The sequence below is a fragment of the Misgurnus anguillicaudatus genome, chromosome 7, assembly GCF_027580225.2.
Source record: "Misgurnus anguillicaudatus chromosome 7, ASM2758022v2, whole genome shotgun sequence".
In the NCBI taxonomy this organism is placed as follows: Eukaryota; Metazoa; Chordata; class Actinopteri; order Cypriniformes; family Cobitidae; genus Misgurnus; species Misgurnus anguillicaudatus.
In genome coordinates this window covers 9,113,840-9,134,706 of record NC_073343.2, presented here as the reverse complement: position 1 = coordinate 9,134,706, position 20,867 = coordinate 9,113,840, and the positions used below count along the sequence as shown (strand labels likewise).

The window sequence follows — 20,867 nt, the reverse complement described above, 5'->3', positions numbered from 1 at the left end:
CATTGACAATGTCTGCCATAGGACCTTCTTTACAGTTTAATACATGTTGTCTTCTGAAGTGTTTCTATTGTTCTTGTTGGTTTAAACCAGTGGATCTCAATTCCAGTCCTCAGGCCCCCCCTTCCAGAACATTTTAGATGTCTCCATATATAAAAACACCTGATTCAGTTCATCAGCTTGTTAGTGTGTTAACTAAGGAGCCTGATGAGTGAAATCAGGTGTTTCATATAAGGAGACATCTAAAACATTCTGGGAGGGGGGGCCCCGAGGACTGGAATTGAGAACCACTGGTTTAAACTACTTTTTCATCCTAACCTTAAATTTCCCAGTAGTGCTAAAATGAAATGAATAAGTTACTTACTTACTGATTGTATATCAACATGGAAAGTGTATTTACCTGTGACCGACTCAGATCTGGATGGCTCTTCACTGTCTGAATCCTCTATCTGGTCATCACTGAAAACACAAACATAACAAATGTCCAATACACAGGAGAGACATCTTTAAAACAAAACGCAAAGTATGGGTATGTGGTTTCAGAACCTGTCCCCCTCTAGTTTGGGTAAGTCAGAGCAGCAAGTAGCCTCCTCTAGCCAGGAGAGAGTGGGTCTGCGCGACTCCGTGCCCGTGACACCCTGCTGTTCGCTGCCGGACAGGATCAGCTGTCTCAGGATGGCTGGGTCATACGGGTTCACCTCAAACTTTAAATGCACCTGTACAAGCGAGAAAGGACTTGATATAGTGTACAGACGTATAGGTTTACGATGTGCCAATCTCCATGACTGTTCACGACTGTAGTCTGTTTTTTAGTTTCTAAATTGGTTTATTTAAGGATAAACCTACCTTCATGAGCTTGGAAACATCCCAGATGCAAATCTTTCCCCTCTTGGTTGCTGTAGCAAGAAAATGAGGGCAGCTACCAAACCCGTAGCACACGATTTTATCCGAACCATCTGCACTTGGAAACTGGGCGGGGCTGGTGGCCAAGGTGACAGACAGCGGAACATTTTGGGTGTGCTCTCCTTTTACAAATGGACAGTTAGGCGAATGGCGCTCATGCTCGGACCTAAAGGGGCAGAATTAAGGGATTAAGTGGGAAGTACTTGTTTTTGCTTTTTATATTAATGAAAAAAGTTCAGTAACAGTTTTTTTTCTGATGTGGGAGAGGATATAAGATTTCATTGCAGAAATTGGCTCGGACCACGGCTCATCTGTAGGCTCCCAGCAGACCAAACACACACTGCAGGTAAAACACATGGCCCTGTCATCACCTGTAGATGCAGGCTGGAAGAAAGGCGACAACAATCTGTTAGCATTATCGAGAGAGTGAAGATATTTTCAAGAATCTAGTTATCATATCAGTGTAAAAACAAACAGCCAAGAAAAAGGACTAGTCAACAAAAAGGCTTTTCGTTATGTGACGGCTCCAATAAAAATGTCAAAATCTAGAACAGACAAACAGCTGACTAATGTGACTTGACCCAAAGAAGCACTTGTGTTGCAAAAGCAATATTTTCTTGACCACAGACAACAGTTTGCACTTCCACAAAAATTATGTTTGATGCCACGATTAACACAGACAGGCAATTAGGAATCTATTAACGCCAGAATCTCACCAGAAGTTAAAATACTTATTTTAGTCTTAAAAAAAATTAGATAAACGTCACACTTTCTCTTTAAAAACTCATAGAATTTCTCTTTGCATGCTTTCATCCACAACACAGAGGCCACTGTTCTCCCTTTGCTCTGTATGGTTGGCATGACAACAGGGAACATGGGTGAGAGGAGCAGTGTGGTCTCCCTGGTTACCCGTGCAGCTCAACCCTTTCTGGCATGCATGGCAAGTTGGGTAGAGGCAATGCATTACTCCAAAGCATCATGGGGAGATCAACTTTTCGTCTTAGATTAATGTTGACCTGGTTTAGGTCAGACCTCAGGGACTCAAACTAATTTAACTTAATCATAGTCTATACATTCATACTTTCAATATCAGTTAGTGGCCATCAGGAAAGAAACCAAGAATAGCCAACTGAACCTAAGATGAAATAGAAACATATTAGATCTGAAAACCAATTGCCATTATGATGATACAAACCTGGTGATAAAAGCCCGCTTGAGCCATCGGATCAGGCTGAGCCCATCTGTAGCCAGAATGAGGCCAGGAAGTGAACGTTTCTCTCCTGTTAGCTTCACTGTACATCAAAGATCTGTAAATATCACACACACACTTAGGCCAAACAAAATATCCTAGCAAATAGACACATACGGCAAAAATAAACTGAAACTAAACTAAGTATAAAAGGGATAGTTCACCCAAAAATGAAAATAATGTCATTAATGACTCACCCTCATGTTGTTCCAAACTCGTAAGACTTCTGTTCATCTTCAGAACACAGTTTAAGATGTTTTATATTTAGTTCGAGAGCTTGTTGACCCTTAACTGAAAATCTACGGATGACGTACGACGCGGACGACGTGTTGCGCCCCAGCTGGGGTTTTTTTGTGCGCCCGGACTTCATTTACAGACTGAGGGAGACGCATGCTGTAAGTTTGAAAAAAACAACAACTTTGCAAACATGTCTGAGGATAAAACGTCATCCGCGTCACTGCAGTCACGTGACTTTAGTGTCGCGCATGCGCTTTACAACAGACGTGGAAGAAAAGACAATGCTGAATAAAGTCTTTTTTTTTTTTTTTTTTTGGACCAAAATTTATTTTTAAATCTTCAACACATTCTAACTGACCCAATTATGTCACATGGACCACTTTGATGATGTTTTTATTACCTTTCTGGACATGGACAGTATACCGTACGTAGATTTTCAATGAAGGGTCAACAAGCTCTCTAAATATAAATATAAAACATCTTAAACTGTGTTGCGAAGTTGAACGGAGGTCTTACAAGTTTGGAACGACATGAGGGTGAGTCATTAATGACATTATTTTCATTTTTAGTTGAACTATCCCTTTAAAGGCAGGGTAGGCAGGAATTATCTAAAAAACTTTTTTACAAGTTTGTCTAAACTGTCTTTATATACAAATGCATAATTAAAATGTAAGTATTCTGAAAAAGAGAGTATAAAACTCAAGTGTCTGTAGACCTCTCACGACTGTGTTAAACACAGTTAATTATTTCCATCCGGGACGAAACATATGATTAGCTTGCTCAAATATCACTCTCTCTCGCGACCATGGCTCCACCCGTTGCTATGGGATCTGCCCAGACATGCGCACACCCGACTGATTTGAACGTGCACAAGGCAATAGGAAGAGCAAAAGTACAGCAGAGAAATAGCATTCACAACTCACAGAAACTGCATTCACATCTTACAGTACCTGCATATCCAGTCAGCGAAGGCAAAAAAGGAATAAACGAAGCAATCAAACGAGAGTAAATATCGCGTGGCTTTTCCTCGAGTCGATGATGCGGTAGCGGTATTGTCTGCGGAGTGTAGTCCTCGTCAGAGTCAACAATGCTTTCATCACAGAAACTCTTCCATGCAAAACACTGGCTTAATAGTGAGTACTAAAAGCCATCCGTTTATAAAAGCCATCTGTTTATATTCCTAGCGATAAAGTTAGGTGTTTTATTACATGTGATTGTGACTTGATTTTATTACATGCACCGCGCTCCTTCCTCTCCGCTTGTCTGAGGTATTTCGCGCGTTCTTGTGTTTTGGGGGCGTGGCTTAAGAAGAAACCCAGAAGGGAGGGGGTGGAGTGAATGGAGAAATTGGCTGTGTTTGAAACGGTGCTGAGAGGTCTACAGACACTCGATTTTTATACTCTCTTTTTCAGAGTACTTACATTTTACTTATGTATTGATATATAAAGACAGTTTAAACAAATTTGTAAAAAAAGTTTTTTTAGATAATTCCTGCCTATCCTGCCTTTAAGCATTAACTAAAACTAAACTAAGCATTACTATATACAAAAAAAGAGAAAGTAAGGTAACAACTTGTTGGATGGGTTCTGTACTAAGGTTTAAATGCTAAAGTTTTATAAATAAACCACTAACCGTTAAAGGGGCCATGGCATGAAAATGTTAGCATTGCCACTTTGTAGGTGTGAGCAAAAATCGGTCATTGAAATTTAGCTTTCCTTATGATGTCATAAGGATATCTTATTAGAATAATACTGGCCCCTTAATCTGCACTATCCAACCACAGCACTGCCGTTTAGTGCAGATAGAAAGAAAGAGAGAGAAAATAATTCATAGCACAATTGAGTTTGAATTACAACAAACCACCATCATTGTGATCAGTGTTTGCACTTCATCTGCTCATTTGCATTTTAAAAGACACACACAAAACGACACATTTTTGCTCAAACCTACAAAGTGGCAATGCTAACATTTTCATGCTATGACCCCTTTAATATAAGTAATATACTATTAAATAATAAAGCTAATGTTTTTATTGCCAGTCTCCAAAGATAGCGTCACATTATTAAGGTCATAACTTTAAAAGCGAAAGTGAAATTCTGAACGCTGTGGTGATACCAAAAAGAAACAGAAGCTATAGTGTCTCAATCTTTTCTAGTTACCTGTCTACAGAGCGCCCAGGTCCGACACCCAGTTCTGGCCTACCACTCGGGAAGAGGTAGGAGAGTCTGTCCATGACCGATGAGGCGACCGAGAGGGCTGCCACATTCTGATTTAACTTCTTTAGCTCGTTCACGATGGCACTCGTGACCACCTTCAATACGTGATGAGGGAGATGGAAGGTCACTGTTGCCCACTGAAAGAATAAGAGCGTTCAAGTGACACATATTAGCAGATGTTTAAAACAAACTCTTATTGGACTATAAATATGGATGACTCATCTTAAACTCAAGGTATATCCTAATTTTCGGCAAATCAAATGATTTCTAGAATGAGAAGGTACCTGGTCTCAAAACTATCAGCAAATCATGGTTCAGGGGAATTAACTTAAGGCATTATATTATTTAGAAAAAGACCCATTTGATTTCTCACACCAATTTTCTGTCTCCAAAGAAAGAACCAAAGACAACCAAGCTCTTTGTCTTAAAATTTCTACAGCACTCACTGTTTTAATGAGAACAAACAGAAAGACAAGCAATATCTTGTAAAACTACAAGGCTGCTTTTCATAGCACCTGCAAAGACTCGAGCGTTTCTAATTTCAGAATGCATGTTTAAACAAGCTCTATCACAACCATCCTGGCCTATCTGAATCTCTACTCTAATTAAAACCTACATAAACCTTCAGAACAAAATGTCTGAATAACACAGCATCACAGCATTCTACATAGTCTGTGCTTTCTCTACGTGTCAAGAAAGATCCAGAAGCCCGCATAGTGGTCTGTGAGAGGTCATCAGAGAGCTGAGAGAGAAATCCATCACTGGAGCTGACACCCATTGTTACAGGAGTGATATATGGGTGTCTGCCAAATTAGAGAAAAAAGGGCTTAGATGAGTAAACAAGGGAACGTTGCCCTTACCTTCATTTAAAAACATGGGACTGATTCCCTATGCTTGTAGCCTACTGCAAAGCTGCATGAACAGGACTGCAGTAATTCGCTGATGGCATAGAGGACGCAGAGGAGAAACGTGGCGTCATTATATTTTTTAACTGCAGAGGACCCTTCATAAGAGGTCTCATAATAAGAGTGGTGATCTAGAACTCGCACACATAGGTACATTCTCTTCACAAACCACTGATAAAGTTTGGTTTGGTTATAGTTATATAAAGTAATGAAAATTCAGGATCATAGAGAGAAAGACAAAACCGAAAGTTTGAGGAGTAAAAAAGTTAGGAAAGAAAGAATAATCTCTCCCAATGAGAATCTCTTGAGGGCTTTCTGTGCTTTTCTCCCAACATTCTTAGATGATCTATATATGATATCAAGATCTATAAGTTTTTGCTTCTTTTAAGATTTTTGTTTCTTTTGATCTTCAAGTCTTTGATCACACTTCAGTTGCTGCAGGGATACTGATCTGAGCTCTGCAGTACAACTGTTCAATACATCTTGTGTGTGTATCTGCATAGATCACAGTCACAGTCAGGATGTCGCTCATGAATAATCTATAAGGAGTAATGCTACATGACTCAACTATTCTGGCTTATTAAACAACAAACACAAATCAGATTGCGTTACATTTGCAAACATGTTGTAACACACACACACACACACTCTGGAACTCAATTTTTTCGAACATGAACTGTCCGGCCTTATGGTATACACAAAATTAAGAGTAAAGTATCTTGAAAGAAGCTCTGCAGTTCTGAAACATGAAGCCAAATCCCAGCTCAGCACAATGATGAACAGATGAGCAATGTTACAGAATGTGTGTGGGAAAGAAAGAACCAGGACCTGTGGTTAAGAACACTAAGAACTTAGACTTTGTTCACACGGCACATAAATACAAGCCAATATTTAGAGCTGGCCGTGTAAACAATCGCACAAAAAAAAAAGTAAAAAGCAAATCGAAAATATACTATATCGCAGTTTTGTCATATTCAGTAAGATTTATGCTAGGGCTGTAACGATATATCGCGTGTCCCATTAAAAAGGCCCGTCTAAAATCGAATCTGCATCGCGATTCTGTGTTTTATGCGCAGCTTGTGCGTGTACTATGGCGTTTTGGTCTGTAAGAAGTCTGTTATCAATCTAAAATCATTATGAGTCTGGGTCGTTTATAACGTGCATTTGAAAAAGCAACACTCGTCAAACAAAATCATTCAAAACATTCTTTATTATCATGAAAATACTTGAAACAAATTGAAGAACAGCAATATACATATTCCTGTAGACATTTCCTGGAATAGGGTTTGTAACACTACTTCTTCTGTGGCACAAGTGGCGTTTCTGCACGAGTGCGCCCCCCTGGCTTTTGAATGTGGCGGCATTTCACCGTAATTCATTCAATTTCATTCATTCAGAAAACTGCGCATTTGCCTGATAAATCTTTATAGCCCTAATTTATGCATTATGTAACTTCCTATCAAACTCACCTTTGCCACTTTATGATTGGCTGCCGTCTCATGTGAGGTATTCTCCAGGCCTTCCTTGAGCTGGGTGAGAAACAGATCGTAGCCCTCTGTGTTCGAGACATCCACCTTTTCCAGACAGGCGTACAACATCTGCTGGGCCTGTGGGGAAATACATGAACACTTTGTCAGACTTATCATCCAGTCAAACCTTAATAGCAGCTGCTATGGCAACATCCCTCAAGTTTGTCTCTTCTCATGTCTTTATCAAATGCTAGTGTTGAGGTGTTATGGTATCATTACATTTCTTTAGCTTATAAATGGAAGCTGATCTCAATTGATAGCACAACCAATAGCACTAAAGTGCTTATTGAAAATATTAGATTGGTCCACAACTAGAGCATTTATGCATTTGGAAGATGGTTTTATACCAAGCAACTTACAGTGCATTACAATATACACATTTATATCAGTTTGCGTGTTCCTTGGAATCAAACCTATGAACTTTTGCACCGCTAACTAACTCAATGCTCTCCATTGAGCTATACAGGAGCACTACAAACATTTTATACAATTTATGCACACTTAAAAGATGCTTTCAACCAAAATGACTTCCAGTGCATTAGAAGACATACATTTTTAAGCATGTGTGTTCCCTAGGGATCAAACCTATACCGTTGCGTTGCTAACACAATGCCATACCAATTGAGCTACAGGAACAAACAGACAATTGGCACTTTTCCATTGCGTAGTACCCCACGGTTTAGTTTAGTTTGGGTAGGGTCAGCTCACCTCACTTTGGCGTGGTTAGCTTTTCCATCGAGTTTAGTATCACTTCGCAGTGGGAGGGATTATAGGTGTGTCGTTATATTTGCGCTGCCTACTGTGACATCATACAATTGAGAGCGTCGTTGTACATTCCCATACATTTATTATTTCTTAGTCCACCACAAAATTTTAATTGGCCACCACAAATAGAAGTTTGCACATCGTGTTTATCACTCTTTCTGTTTCACATGACAGTTTCTGTTCAAACACCCGTGTCGTCAGTCGACGGCGCTCTCCGCATCATTGAAGTTGCATTTAAACATATATATTGCTGACGTGCTCGTCGCAAATGTTCCGCCACAAACTGCAAGTCTGGAAAAAACTGTTATGGTGTCCCTGATTCTCAACCCATGGATGTTTTTCATCGCTAAAAAGGGAGTTTGGGAACTTATAGCAGAGCACAGATGACAACATGTTTGCTTGAGACAGCGCAAGCTAGCACTAAGGTAAAGCTAATCTTTTACATTATAGCAATGACGCTGGTAGTGACGTTTCTCTCAGACCAATCAGTGATGTACAGTGTTTTCGTGTCACATTTGGTATCAGCTCGGGTCACTTGGAACCCCAACCGAGGTGATACGAAAAAAAATATTGGGTACTACGTACTCCCCCCCAGTGGAAAAGCCACCAAGCTTCACGGTTTTAACATACTCCCCAAAAAGTCAAATAAGCTTAGAAAAAAGCTTGTGCCAGTCCTTCCAGAAAAACACAGTTTTTTGTGATAGTTGCGGGCAAAAATCCTTGATCTTGAGGCAAATTTTCTTTTAAAAAAATGCGATGGAATATGCGGGATATTTATGCAATTTTATGCAATGAAATTGTGGGAACTTGCCAAAACTGCGGAAACTTGCAAAAACTGTGTGAACTTGCAAAAACTGTTTGCAGCTTTTGATTGATGTTCACGTTATGTAATTAAGTCACTTCCTAACATTCCCATGACAACAGGGATCATGGCTGCGCATGTGTGAAGTAAATGCAATATTTTTCAACTTTTTGCTAAGATATATATGACTTTTTGCTACGAAAATGCAAGCTCCGCATATTTTGCTAGCAGAAATCTGCAATTTATGCGGCGAAAGTGATGTAAATTAAAAAAAATGCGACCCCCACATAAATATGAGGACTTTGGCTGATTATGCATTGAATCATGCGATCCCATAATCGCGTTTTTCTGGAGGGACTGTTATGCCTTTTATTGCCAATTTTTTTTTTAAATAAATTAAAGCTTTAAAAATAAATTAGTGCTATAGCCAATCAGAATTGAAGACATAAGAGTAAGATAAATATTGTAAATAGCTATGTATAAATTTGAAATCAGTAAAGCTCTTTTTAAAACAACACTGCATGAACATATTGGCAAAAACTCATAAAAATGATGGTGATGCGTTCCTGTTAGCAATGCAAAGGTTATGGATTCACCCCAGGAAACACAAACTGATACAATGTAAAACTTGAATGCAAGTCACTTTGGATGTAAATGTGATGTAGTGCCCGTGTTAAGCGGTTGGGCGCCGTCCGCCTGACGTCATTTTCGTCATCAGGAGGGTCTGCGGTCGGGCGCGCAGACCGTCCGCGTGCAGCCCAAAGTTCGAGACCACGCGAACAGTCCGTGTACAACAGCGCATGCATGCGCGTGAAAATATTTGGACAGGACACTCACTACAAACAATTATACAAAGGAAATAGACAGCATTTGCACACACACACAATCGTTTTTCTTCTTTAACTTTTACTTCCAAGAACAAAAAGCTGTGGAGCATGTTTGTTACCATAATGTTTGATTCCTGTTCTTTGCTGTCTTGTTGTTTGTTCTAAACTGTGTTCGCAATGGTGGATCAGTCACTTTTCTTCACCTATCCTAATGTTTTAATGTACTGTAAATGTCGCCAAATCAGTGCTGCCCTGACGGCCTGGTAGACTAATAATTTGAATAAGAAATCGTTTGAATTGCGTATAGTGTCGAACGCGCGTAGCCACGGGGAGTATACTTGGAAAGCTGCGTGGACGCATGCGCGCGGGAGCCGGACGCGGAAAAAAGGTATTCCCCTGCCTTTAGATGAATACCGCAAAGGCAATCATAACAAATAAATCATGATTAACATTATGCAATAAAAAAAGCTGCTATTCAAAAAGATTTCCTTCCAGAACTGCGGTAAAGATTCATGTTTACACTACAGTTTACTGTACATGATCATGAATGGCCTTTCTAAACAAGGTGTGATATCACATGACTGAAGCATGTCAGTTCAGGGCAGGAGAACTGCTAACTCATGTGACCAAACACATCTGTAGGAAGCTTGTTATGATATCAATGGCCTCTATTGTGCTAAAACATCATCACAAAATGTGCGTGTAGTAGATTAAAAATGCATTTTAGGAACAGATCACAGCATTTGTTATTGTGGTATGTTAATATCTAGTTAAAAATCTTAAACAAATCAAAAGGGCTCAGGTGAAGTAAATGGAAGTAAAAGAAAAATATAAATATACTAAACATATAAATAAATGGAAATCATGTTTCAGCTCTCTACAGTCAAAAATGTATCAATGAGAGTGTTCTTATGTTTCACACGGTACTAACCACACCTTAAGGTTTGGGGCAGGTCACTGACAAGGCAAAATAATACAGTAACAAAACTTTTGTATTAAATTTTACACCTCAAACTGTCTCAGGTTAGTCAGAGCATTAGTCTACAATAACCCTCAGACCGCCGGTCTTCATACACTAAAGTACAGGACCAGGGAGTGGTGTCAATTTTGCGGTTTGTTTTCAAAGTGTGTCCTAAGATACAATGGACCAGTCTGTCTGCATTGCACTCTTTGTCAGACTGGTTATGCGATCGTCACATCACCATGCTTGCTCAACCAACTAGTATTTGGAGTGGTTGTAATGCACACCACATAGTGCGGAACAGGATGACGATATTCTCATCACAAAGCTGTGCGCGAATCACGGGAACACAGCAGTGCGATATGTTATATCACAGCACGCTGACCTCAGCACAAGGTCAAAATGCAACCTGTGATCACACATTGTTCGCGAAACATGAAAAGTTGACAGGGGTTTTAAGTTAATACTGATATATTGTGACTAGCTAGAGGTGAAGACTCTATTCAAAGTTGACTCTGATCTTCAGAGGCATGTAGATAAAAACCACATAATCAATTATGGACAGATAAAAGGTCAAGTGATGTACCCGAACTTATCGATTTATCAAGGCAGAGCTCATTATTTAGGGTATAGGGTGTGATTTTTATGCATCTATTTGATCCTGATTTAGGTTTTGGATCTGGTTTATCCCATTGCTTAGTTTCTTACCTCAGTCACGGGCAGCTCCAGCTGCACCATGTCCTCTGGCTTGGACACAGGAGCCTGGAGAGCTGTGTCCAAAAGAAGGATCCCATTCAAGTCCTTCCTGCAGCCAACAGCATAATCGTCCACAAACAGCACCTTATCCACTGCTGGGAAGTACTGACACCTCACGCGGCCCCCGGGTTTAGCGTGCTCCCCAAAAGAAAGAAAAAATTATTAGTGCAAATTTTTGGCTTTGAATTAATTCATATTTACATATTTATCAAACCTATTAGCATTATAAACAGATTTACCATAGGGCTCCAGACTAACCTTTTTCACTAGGAGCACAGTAGCCCCCAACTGAAAATTTTAGGGGCGCAACCAGAAAATTTAAGGGCACACACCGTAAATCAACATGCTAACCAAATATTCGCATTTTTACTAATTTCCACTGTATTACTAATAAATACTTTGATGATAGATCCAGAAAGTACAACGTGCTGTTTCAAATTCAGTGTCACATCACAAAAAAAAACACATTCAGTGGCACACTCTCAAATTTTGGTGGCAAAATGCCACAATTTGGTGTCAGTCTGGAGCCCTGCCATGACATCTAATGATCCCAATGTTGCTATTTTATCTTTTATAAAAAAGGGAATAGATAAACAGTGTCTAGATTTGTGAGCTTTCTGTTTATCCTCACACTTTGACATATTTTCTGACTCATGCACCTGTAGAAGACATGCATATATGGATATGCATACTCCTCCTTTATTTACTAAACAGACTGCATAAAATGAAACGTAGATAAGATAAAAAAATAATATAAAGCCAATGAAATTTAAAATGTTCACGTTTCTCACACCTGAAACTACTGCAAGTTGACTACATAAATACGTATGCAAATGCTGTGCTACACCTTCGTTTTAACAAATCAGAATTGGCAAAGTAAGAAAAAGTGAAAAATGTCACTGGCTTTGGCAAGTCATTCCAAATTGTTCTGCTCCCCTTTATTCTGAATGTAAAGCCAAGCACATCCTTTAACATGCATGACTGGTAGAAAGTTAAATGAAACATAAAACTGTCCAGAAGAAAAGTCCAGATAAAATATTCATAACAGAATGTTCAAAATCTATTTAAAATGCAAAGCGAGTTGTTGAGGGCTCACAAGTGTAAATAACCTGTTATCTTATAAAACCTGAATCTGCCATTGTTACTTGGACATGTCACTGGACATTAGCCTGGGTGCCAGACGATCTTAGCCCCGCCCACAAGATTTTGAGAACGGGAAGATCGGTCTGGGGTTTCTGCGTTGAGGAGCTACTATACTAGACCCAAAGCTGGTCGAACCAATCAAATTGTCAGGGCGGGCTTTATACGATGATGGACAGATAATCAACAATAACGTGATGAACCACGTCACCAAAGAGCGCGTGTGTGAATCTGTAGCGTCGTTGCGAGCTTCTTTTTGAAAGCCCGGAATCGTGGTTGCTGAATAAGTGGAGGGACATGCTAGGCTCCAATATTTTCAAGCCAAAGGGTATCGTCGTGGATGAATTTCACCTAACGTACAAATGGTAAGAGATAGTCTTACTGTATGACTTAGTAAATACTTAATGTTGTGATATAAACAAAATGTTGTAAACATAGTAGGTGTTGATGTACATTCGCTAACTCAGACTTAGTATAATCACAATGTTAGTGTCATTGTAGCGAAATAACTAGCAGTTCGGTCAGGCTGCAAAGGCGTAATTTCAACATACGTCACACACTCCGTTGCTCTGATTGGTCGTAGGTCTATCCAATTGAGTGCAGAGGCATTTTTCGGTTGAGACACGCCTCATAATTATAGCTCAATGGAGCGGTATCAGACTCAAATTCTGACTAGAATTGAGTATGACAACGTCAGGCTAACTGGACATTGTTATTTTAAATCATTGTATTAAAGTGGCCGCTTTGCAAAAAAGGAAAACCTTTCAATACAATCAATCCAATCATCAAAATAAGTGTGCATAAATTGTTTTGTGGTTTTGTCTGTGCCAATATTTCCTGCCAAAATGAATTGCAATTCAGAACAGTAAATAAACACTTTAGTAAGATGTCTGCGATCAAAAAACATATTTAACCATCCCACAAGTTTTAACAATATCAACAAGACTTTAAGATCAAGCTGCTAACCAACAATAAATATCTGCATACATTATATACACACAAATATATTAAATCCTTATTAAGGTCAGGGAAATTAGCTGAAAGGGCCCCTATATCATTGCTAAAAAAATCATTATTTTGTGTATTTAGTATAATACAATGTATTTGTGTGGTTTATGGTTCAAAAAACATTATTTTCCACATACCCTACATTTTTGTAGTTCCAGATTTCACTCTCTTCCTGAAACGCACAGATTTTGTACAAGACTCATTGATTTGAAAAGCGCTGTGTTCCTGATTGGCCAACTTATCTGTATGTTGTGATTAGCCATTGGAACTCGCGTCATCATTTACATTGGGGTATGCACCTTTTGCATATCATTAACATGTACTTATACACATTTACACTCCATAGGAAATGAAAAATTGTGAATCTGACAATAGGTGCCTTTTAATGTTACATAAGCAAATGTTTACAGGGACCTTCAAAAGACCACAACAATTTAGGGCTGAGACTATGCATTGTAACAGTTTACCAGGCTGTCATTTAAAGTAATGCTTGATGCACAAACATGAAGAGATACATTTTCAATTTAAATGAATTTGTAATGCAACTTTGACAATAACTCTTCTTGTTAGCAGATTTGAAAGGAATCCTGGCTTACAAACCACATTAATTGAGATAAAGGAGACTGAAATAAGGAAAACACACAAGAACGATACAAAGCAAATATAAATGATTTGACACTATATGTAGAACTGAAAGATAAACACCTAATAATTTTTTTTTTTGGCTTTTTTCCTATCAGAAAATTTCTGGGGATCCCATAGAACCTCCTGTAGACCCCCTGGGGGTCCCTGGACCCCAGTTTGACAACCCTTGATCATGATTCCAAATATATAATTTATTTATTAGGTTGCTAATAATATTAATGCAATGGTACCACCTCTCTACGTCTACGGCATAACCCGCTTGCTTACTGAATAGCACTGCTCCAGGCACGTAACTCCGAAGTATCCATACGTCTATTTAACGTTAAGCCTTTTAAACATGATACAATATAAAACGCAATGTCACAATGTGCAGCACTCATCCTCTGGTCAACACGTTTAACAACAAAACGACACAACCATGCACATACAAGCATTCAATTAAATGAAATGTTAAATCACTGTGTGCTGTGTGTTACATTAAAGTCAGCTGTCATCTGTTGAGCTAAACATGAGCTGTTACAGTAGCAGGCTAGGCTAGGCTAACGGTAGGCTAACGTTAGCTCAATTAGCTAAACCTCTGTCAGCTGGACAAAAACAATCTATAAATTGTTAATAAATTAATCTTAAATCAGTCCTCATATGCAATATTAATCAATGACACGTAATAAAATGTTGGTTGTGGCTGACCCCAACTAAAAAACAACACATATAAACAGCCGCATATACACAGTGACTAGCTGATATTTGCTCATGTTTGGATTTAGCTTCAATGCCGCTTTACAATAAAGATCAGAAGCGCTTTCAGTTTTTGTTTTCGTTTAGTTTTGCTTGCACGTGGACTGTAAAGACGAGGTATATTGATTAATAGTAACACATTTGTATTCATAAGTGAAGCCGCAGTTTGAAATGTTTCAAGTAACGTTAATCAGGCAGCAACAGCAGGCCCTAAACAGTGAGGATCATACGGATGCTCTGAGAGGGAGGTATCATTTCAGCAACAACACTTCTTTGTAGTCTAAGGGCTGTTAGTGTTATTAAACATATTGTTAGCCTTAATCTGTGGGTCTATGAAGGTTGGGGACCTTCCTGTCAAGCGTAACAATGAGATATATCACAAAACACTGCTCCATTAAGAGGCCCAATAATGAATATTCAATCTGATACCGATCATTCTGATCTATCGAAGGACCACACACACACCTCCATCACTGGACACAAGGAATTAGTGTTCATTCTCAAACACTCCTCATAAGGAGCCTAAATAGTGAGGTGTCATTCTTAAAACACTGCACCATGTGACTGTCTACAAACGAAAGATCTAACTTACTAAGAATCTGATAATTCTGACACTGTTCCCCAATTGGTTTCTCTCTCCTCCTTAATTACAGGCACTAGGAGAAAATTATTTCCCACTCTCCTCATCTCTGAGGAGGGCCAGCCTAGTACGAATTAACGTTACCTATCCAACGTTATGTCTGTTTCTGCTATCTGATCAAGTCCGGCCGTTTTAAATCCCCCAGAAACAGTCCAGAGCAAAACTCACCGTGCAGAGCTGAGGCCTGTAAAATAGAGCCGGAGGTGCCGTCGATGACTTTGATGCTGCCCCGGCTGGTGACTGCCAGGATGGCGTTAAGGGCCGGGTGGTAAGACAAGCTCCGCAGGCCCTCCTCGTCGCAGCGAAGGCAGCCGTCCCTCAGCACGACCCAGTCCGGCGAACCTGGCGAGGCCGCCGCCGCCGCCATCTTCCTGCTATCTTCCCTTCCTGCCTACCCTCCTCTTTCAGTAGTTGCTCCGTGGATGCGACTCGACAAGAAACTGTTCAATCTTAATCCTGAAGTACCGCTGCGCTTCCACTGCGGGCTGTTAACCTCCTCCCGATACCGCAGGAGCAGCGATTCACCATCAGCGGAGCGGAAACCAGCGGCTCCTTCTGCTCACACACTCAGCGGGGAAACGGAACTGGCGTAGTTACTGTGTCATCGCCCGCCGAACCTCTAGGGGCGCTATTCCACGAACTCTAGATAGATAGATAGATAGATAGATAGATAGATAGATAGATAGATAGATAGATAGATAGATAGATAGATAGATAGATAGATAGATAGATAGATAGATAGATAGATAGATAGATAGATAGATAGATAGATAGATAGATAGATAGATAGATAGATAGATAGATAATCATTCCCTACAAAATACATAGTTTTAAAAAACATTAACAGCTCCAGAGTTTTATCTTTTGCTCTTTACTGTCACTGTCCCACAGGTGGGACGTTTGGCATTACATATTAAAACAATAATTGTATAGTCTAAACCTACACCAGTCTTGACAAACTATATACCGTTGCTAAAAAAATTATGTACTAAAAGTCATTTTCTAAAATGTTGCAGGCCAATAGGTGGGCCCAATGTGTTAAAACATATTTATTTGTAAAAAATCCTATAAACCTGAAATTTCATTTCATATTTCAAGGCCATTTGATGATAGAAATTGTATTATTATATTATTTTGTTAAATGTCACTCACCACATAGGAATACATTTGAATGATTATATATTTAACACTATTACCCTATAAACTTGAAATAATCTTGACAAACTATAAATTGTTGGAAAGCTCTGAGAATGTAGTTTTCATATTTAAGGGCCATTTGATGACAGAAATTTAGTAGTGACAGTAATTTTGTTAATTGTAACATACCCTGTAGGAGTAAATATGAATTTGTATATATTCATAATTCTAATATTCTTCAAATAAATTGATGAATCTTCAAAAATCTTTACAAACTATATGCTGTTGGAAAGCTCTAGGAATGTAATTTTCATATTTCAAAACTTTTTTGCATTAAAACAATGCAGAGACAGTAATTTATTAATTTGTGACAAGATAATGCAGCTAAGCGTTGACACCTAGTGGCATGCGTTGGTAAAACCACTAAAAGTGTGACAGAAACCTATTTTTTTGTGTTTTTAACTTGAAATTTGGTTCAGAACTAGTTGAGACTTGTGCCTTTATTGTTGTGGTGTTTTGGGAGTAAAACATTTATATTTTTATATACATATGATTAGAGAGTATATACTTTATTGCATTATTTTATTATTTCAAATAAATTTAAACTGGTATAACTATTTATTTTATTTTATATACAACTTCAAACACTTCAGTGAAAAACTTAAAAGTGTCTTCTTTAAAACAAGACCAAGATTTTGCTTCTAGACCAAAGAATGCCAGAGTAGTAATTTGAAGGTGCATATCACAGTTTCACCCCCACCTTTAAAAGGGGGGTGACAGTTAAAGGAAAACACCACTGTTTTTCTATATTTTACTATGTTCTTACCTCAACTTAGTCTAATTAATACATACCTATCTTTTTTTAATGCGTGCACTTAATCTTTGTACAGCGCTTCGTGAATGTGTTAGCATTTAGCCTAGCCCCGATCATTCCTTAGGATCCAAACAGGGATGAATTTAGAAGCCACCAAACACTTCCATGTTTTCCCTATTTAAAGACTGTTACATGAGTAATTACACGAGTAAGTATGGTTGCACAAAATAAAATGGGGCAATTTTTTAAGCGGATAAAAATGAGAACTATATTGTATGGCCGAAGAGCACTCAGTTTGCAGCACTTCGACCTCAGGCGCAGTAATATTGACAGAAGTTTGTGCGAGAGGGGGATTAGTCAGGAGTGATAATGTCATTGCGCACCGTGGTCGGAGTGCTGCAAACTAAGTGCGCATTCACACTGGCAAGAGTGTCAAAGTGGCCGGAAGTCATTCATTTTCAATGAGAGCCAGCAACGAGCTCCGGCGAGCAGCATGGCGTCATGTACGGTGTGAGCGTCGAGGAAAGTTTCAGTTCAACTTTATGGTAATGAGCTATGAAGTGGTTCAGTGACAACCAATCGGAAGGCGAAAACCTCCGCTTGAGAGGAGTTCAGAGAATGCATTTGAGCATCAGAGTGTCCACTACACATTTTCAATAGCAGGGCAGCCAGAGCTTTTATTGACGCTCTTCTGCCATACAATAAAGTTCTCTTTTTTATCCGCTTTAAAAATCGCCACGTTTTGTTTTGTGCCAGCATACTTACTTGTGTAACTACTCATGTAACAGTCTTTAAATAGGAAAAACATGGAATGGTTTGGTGGCTTCTAAATTCATCCTTTGTTTGGATCCCAAGTAATGAATGGGGCTAGGCTAAATGCTAATACATTCATGACACACTGTACAAAGATTAAGTGCACACATTAAAAAAAGATAGGTATGTATTAATTCATCTATGTTGAGGTAGGAACATAGTAAAATATTGAAAACGGTGGTGTTTTCCTTTAAACTACTAGAACACCACCTTTCGACTTTGTTCCCTTTTTTTACAATTGACCATACATCAGCATCATACTACAGTCAAGATTAAACAGATTCATCACAGGATGTGATTATAGTGTTGATAGCTTTTAATTCGATTTATGTTGTATAATTCTTGTAACATTTCCAGACTCCAGAATTATTTTAGCCAAAGTAACATATTTTTGCAACATACATATCACCAGGTAGAAAGTTGTTTTAAATTGCATGTTCTACAAATAAAAACTCCTTTCCTATTTGGCTACAGTACATTTACATTACTTAAATAAGATACACCACAGCCATATAAAACAAGCAATTCAAGGCACCCATTCTTAGAAGACATTTTTAATGCAAGCTGTACTGCCTACATACAACTTTTCTGTTTGGAATTTCATAAATTACAATTAAAATTCATAATTCTGTGAACCATAAAAAACTGGCACTGGGTCACCCTTTAACAGAAAACCCTATTTACCTTAAGCTTACACCATTCGTTTTTTTCACATGAGTTATATGCTGAGTTATATAATTCTTTAACAATATAAAATGTGAGAATCCCTTGTTTGAATCATATTTATTTTTCCGTTGGACTCCAGAATTCTGTGGCACAGTGAAAACAGGGCTTCCACAGTAAAAGATGCGGCTTTTAATTGTGTACAAAATTGATGGAACCGGTTAAATACACGAATGTCTGTACACCTAATTACCCCATAGCATATAGGACTTTAAACACAGTAAAAGAACATAAAAAGAAATGAGGATAAAGCTAACTCCACAGTCTTTATGGGAAATCACTGCTGTGCATCTCCTCACAGTCAGTGTCAAACAGTCAATGTCCAAGCAACGAGCCAATCAAAGCCTGTGGTGAAATCAGACTCCAGTATACAAGGACAGGAAATAGATGTACAAAAGGAAGATGGGATATATGAGGAGGGGTTTCTTTGTTTTGAATTCATCACCCACAAGTAAAGATGCAGCACTGTACGCAGCCCAAAACACTCCGAAAAGCTAGAAAAGACAAAAAACGCATTATTTAGAATGAACAGACATTTATTTAATATAGCATTATTTATTTTCACGTTCTTACCTTTATGAATGTAGAGACAACTTCAAAACCCCCAATGACCAGAAAAAGTGGAGCTATAACAATGAGTGGGAGCAATGAATATCCGATCACTCCAAGGACTTGCCCGTAAGACACCTATTTAAAAACATTAAAACATAAGCATAAGTTGGTAAGAGTGATCCCTTTGAGATTATTACACTCATTTATTTTCTGACACACTGTAGGACATTTATACCTCTCCACCCAGCACTCTTGCGAGGAGAAAAATCGTCAGAGAACCGAATATCCAGATCGTAATAATCCAGGAAACAACCCTGATTGGTCAGAACAGAACATCTGATATAAATCTACATATAAATCATACAAGTTTGTATATCTGCCTAATTAAATTATGCATTTATTACACTTTCTTTCCTTCCTTAAATTAAGCCCTTCTAAAGCTACTTTAGTATGCAATTCATTACCAAAATTTCTAAATAAACCAAATGCTCTTTAAGACCGTACAAATAAAAATCATGTGCCCATCAATTTCATGTACCCACCCTGAACTGTCCGTAGATGGAGATCATAGAGAAGAGCAGTACAACAGCCAGTGGCCCCCAGAAGTCAGGGTTGTCCCTCACTACCTGTCTGTTGAATCCCAGTGAGGGCATGGGCATCAGCACACATCTGATTTTGTAGTAGATGTCCTTCAGATCAATATCCAACTCCTCCCTGCACAAACAGTCAAGTGTTTACAACTAAACCACAAGAACCAATGCCCTTAAATCCACATGTCAGCAGCCTTACAGGAGCGGCTTAGTGTCCTCCGATTCTTCTTCATCCACCTCAAGCAACCATCCATAACCCCTCTGCCTCAGGAAAGTGGTAGCATAGGTGTCCTTTGTTGTTTCTGGGCCCATGTTAAGTGTGACATCCGGGGCATCAATTGTACCGCTGAGTTCTGGTATAAAGGGTTTGCATTTTTATTCAAACTGCCCAATAAATGCCATTCTTCTAAACAACATGTAATGATTCCTAAGAGTTGATCATATCCCTTACTAAGGTATGAACATATTATTATGTCTAAATCATTAAAACAACATGCCTATAATAGAATTTTAACATCGATCAAAACAGAGGTGTTTATATGCATTTGGGCCTTTAACTATCCTACCTTCAGCGTCTGTCGATGAAACGAAGGTAAAATCTCCGTTGGTGGGAGAGAACTGCATGATTGACAGCGATCAAAGCTCAGACTTTAATCAGAATCACACACACCACCGCCGATCCCAAAACTTCACACCATTGCCACGTTTAACGATTCCTACCGATGTGTTTTCAGACACAACTGCTGGCTCAAAACAGTCATGGAGGAAGCAGGAAGTGTAGAAAAACAGACGACACGTCAAATCCTGGAGCGGAACGGGGAGGCACGCGCTCCACCCAGTGACAGAAACTGGAACCGACAACACCCCTGCAGGATCACTGCTATCATTTTGTGTTTAATATTTTTACAAACAAATAAACAAAT

General features: G+C 38.9%; 2 protein-coding genes across 8 annotated transcripts in view; both read right to left on the bottom strand.

Annotated features, from left to right (window-relative positions):
• Positions 1 to 15,917, bottom strand: part of birc6 (baculoviral IAP repeat containing 6) — a 117,248-nt gene extending 101,331 nt beyond the window's left edge. For all 7 annotated transcript variants that reach the window (XM_073869396.1, XM_073869398.1, XM_073869392.1 and 4 more), the window contains exons 1-9: positions 15,489 to 15,917; positions 11,100 to 11,286; positions 6,977 to 7,114; positions 4,546 to 4,739; positions 2,096 to 2,207; positions 1,202 to 1,284; positions 844 to 1,066; positions 544 to 713; positions 398 to 456 (exon numbers count right to left, since the gene is read on the bottom strand). In XM_073869396.1, coding sequence (XP_073725497.1) covers positions 398 to 456; positions 544 to 713; positions 844 to 1,066; positions 1,202 to 1,284; positions 2,096 to 2,207; positions 4,546 to 4,739; positions 6,977 to 7,114; positions 11,100 to 11,286; positions 15,489 to 15,682 — 1,360 coding nt within the window. In that variant the 5' untranslated portion in view covers positions 15,683 to 15,917. The remainder of the gene's footprint in view (positions 1 to 397; positions 457 to 543; positions 714 to 843; positions 1,067 to 1,201; positions 1,285 to 2,095; positions 2,208 to 4,545; positions 4,740 to 6,976; positions 7,115 to 11,099; positions 11,287 to 15,488) is intronic.
• A 2,457-nt stretch (positions 15,918 to 18,374) lies between these two features.
• Positions 18,375 to 20,788, bottom strand: yipf4 (Yip1 domain family, member 4). The gene is made up of 6 exons (XM_073869390.1): positions 20,511 to 20,788; positions 20,144 to 20,297; positions 19,902 to 20,068; positions 19,590 to 19,672; positions 19,376 to 19,489; positions 18,375 to 19,296 (listed from the first exon to the last, which is right to left on the bottom strand). The coding sequence occupies exons 1-6, from the start codon at positions 20,566 to 20,568 to the stop codon at positions 19,159 to 19,161; spliced, it is 714 nt and encodes a 237-aa protein (XP_073725491.1). The 5' UTR covers positions 20,569 to 20,788; the 3' UTR covers positions 18,375 to 19,158.
• Between the last annotated feature and the right edge of the window lie 79 nt (positions 20,789 to 20,867).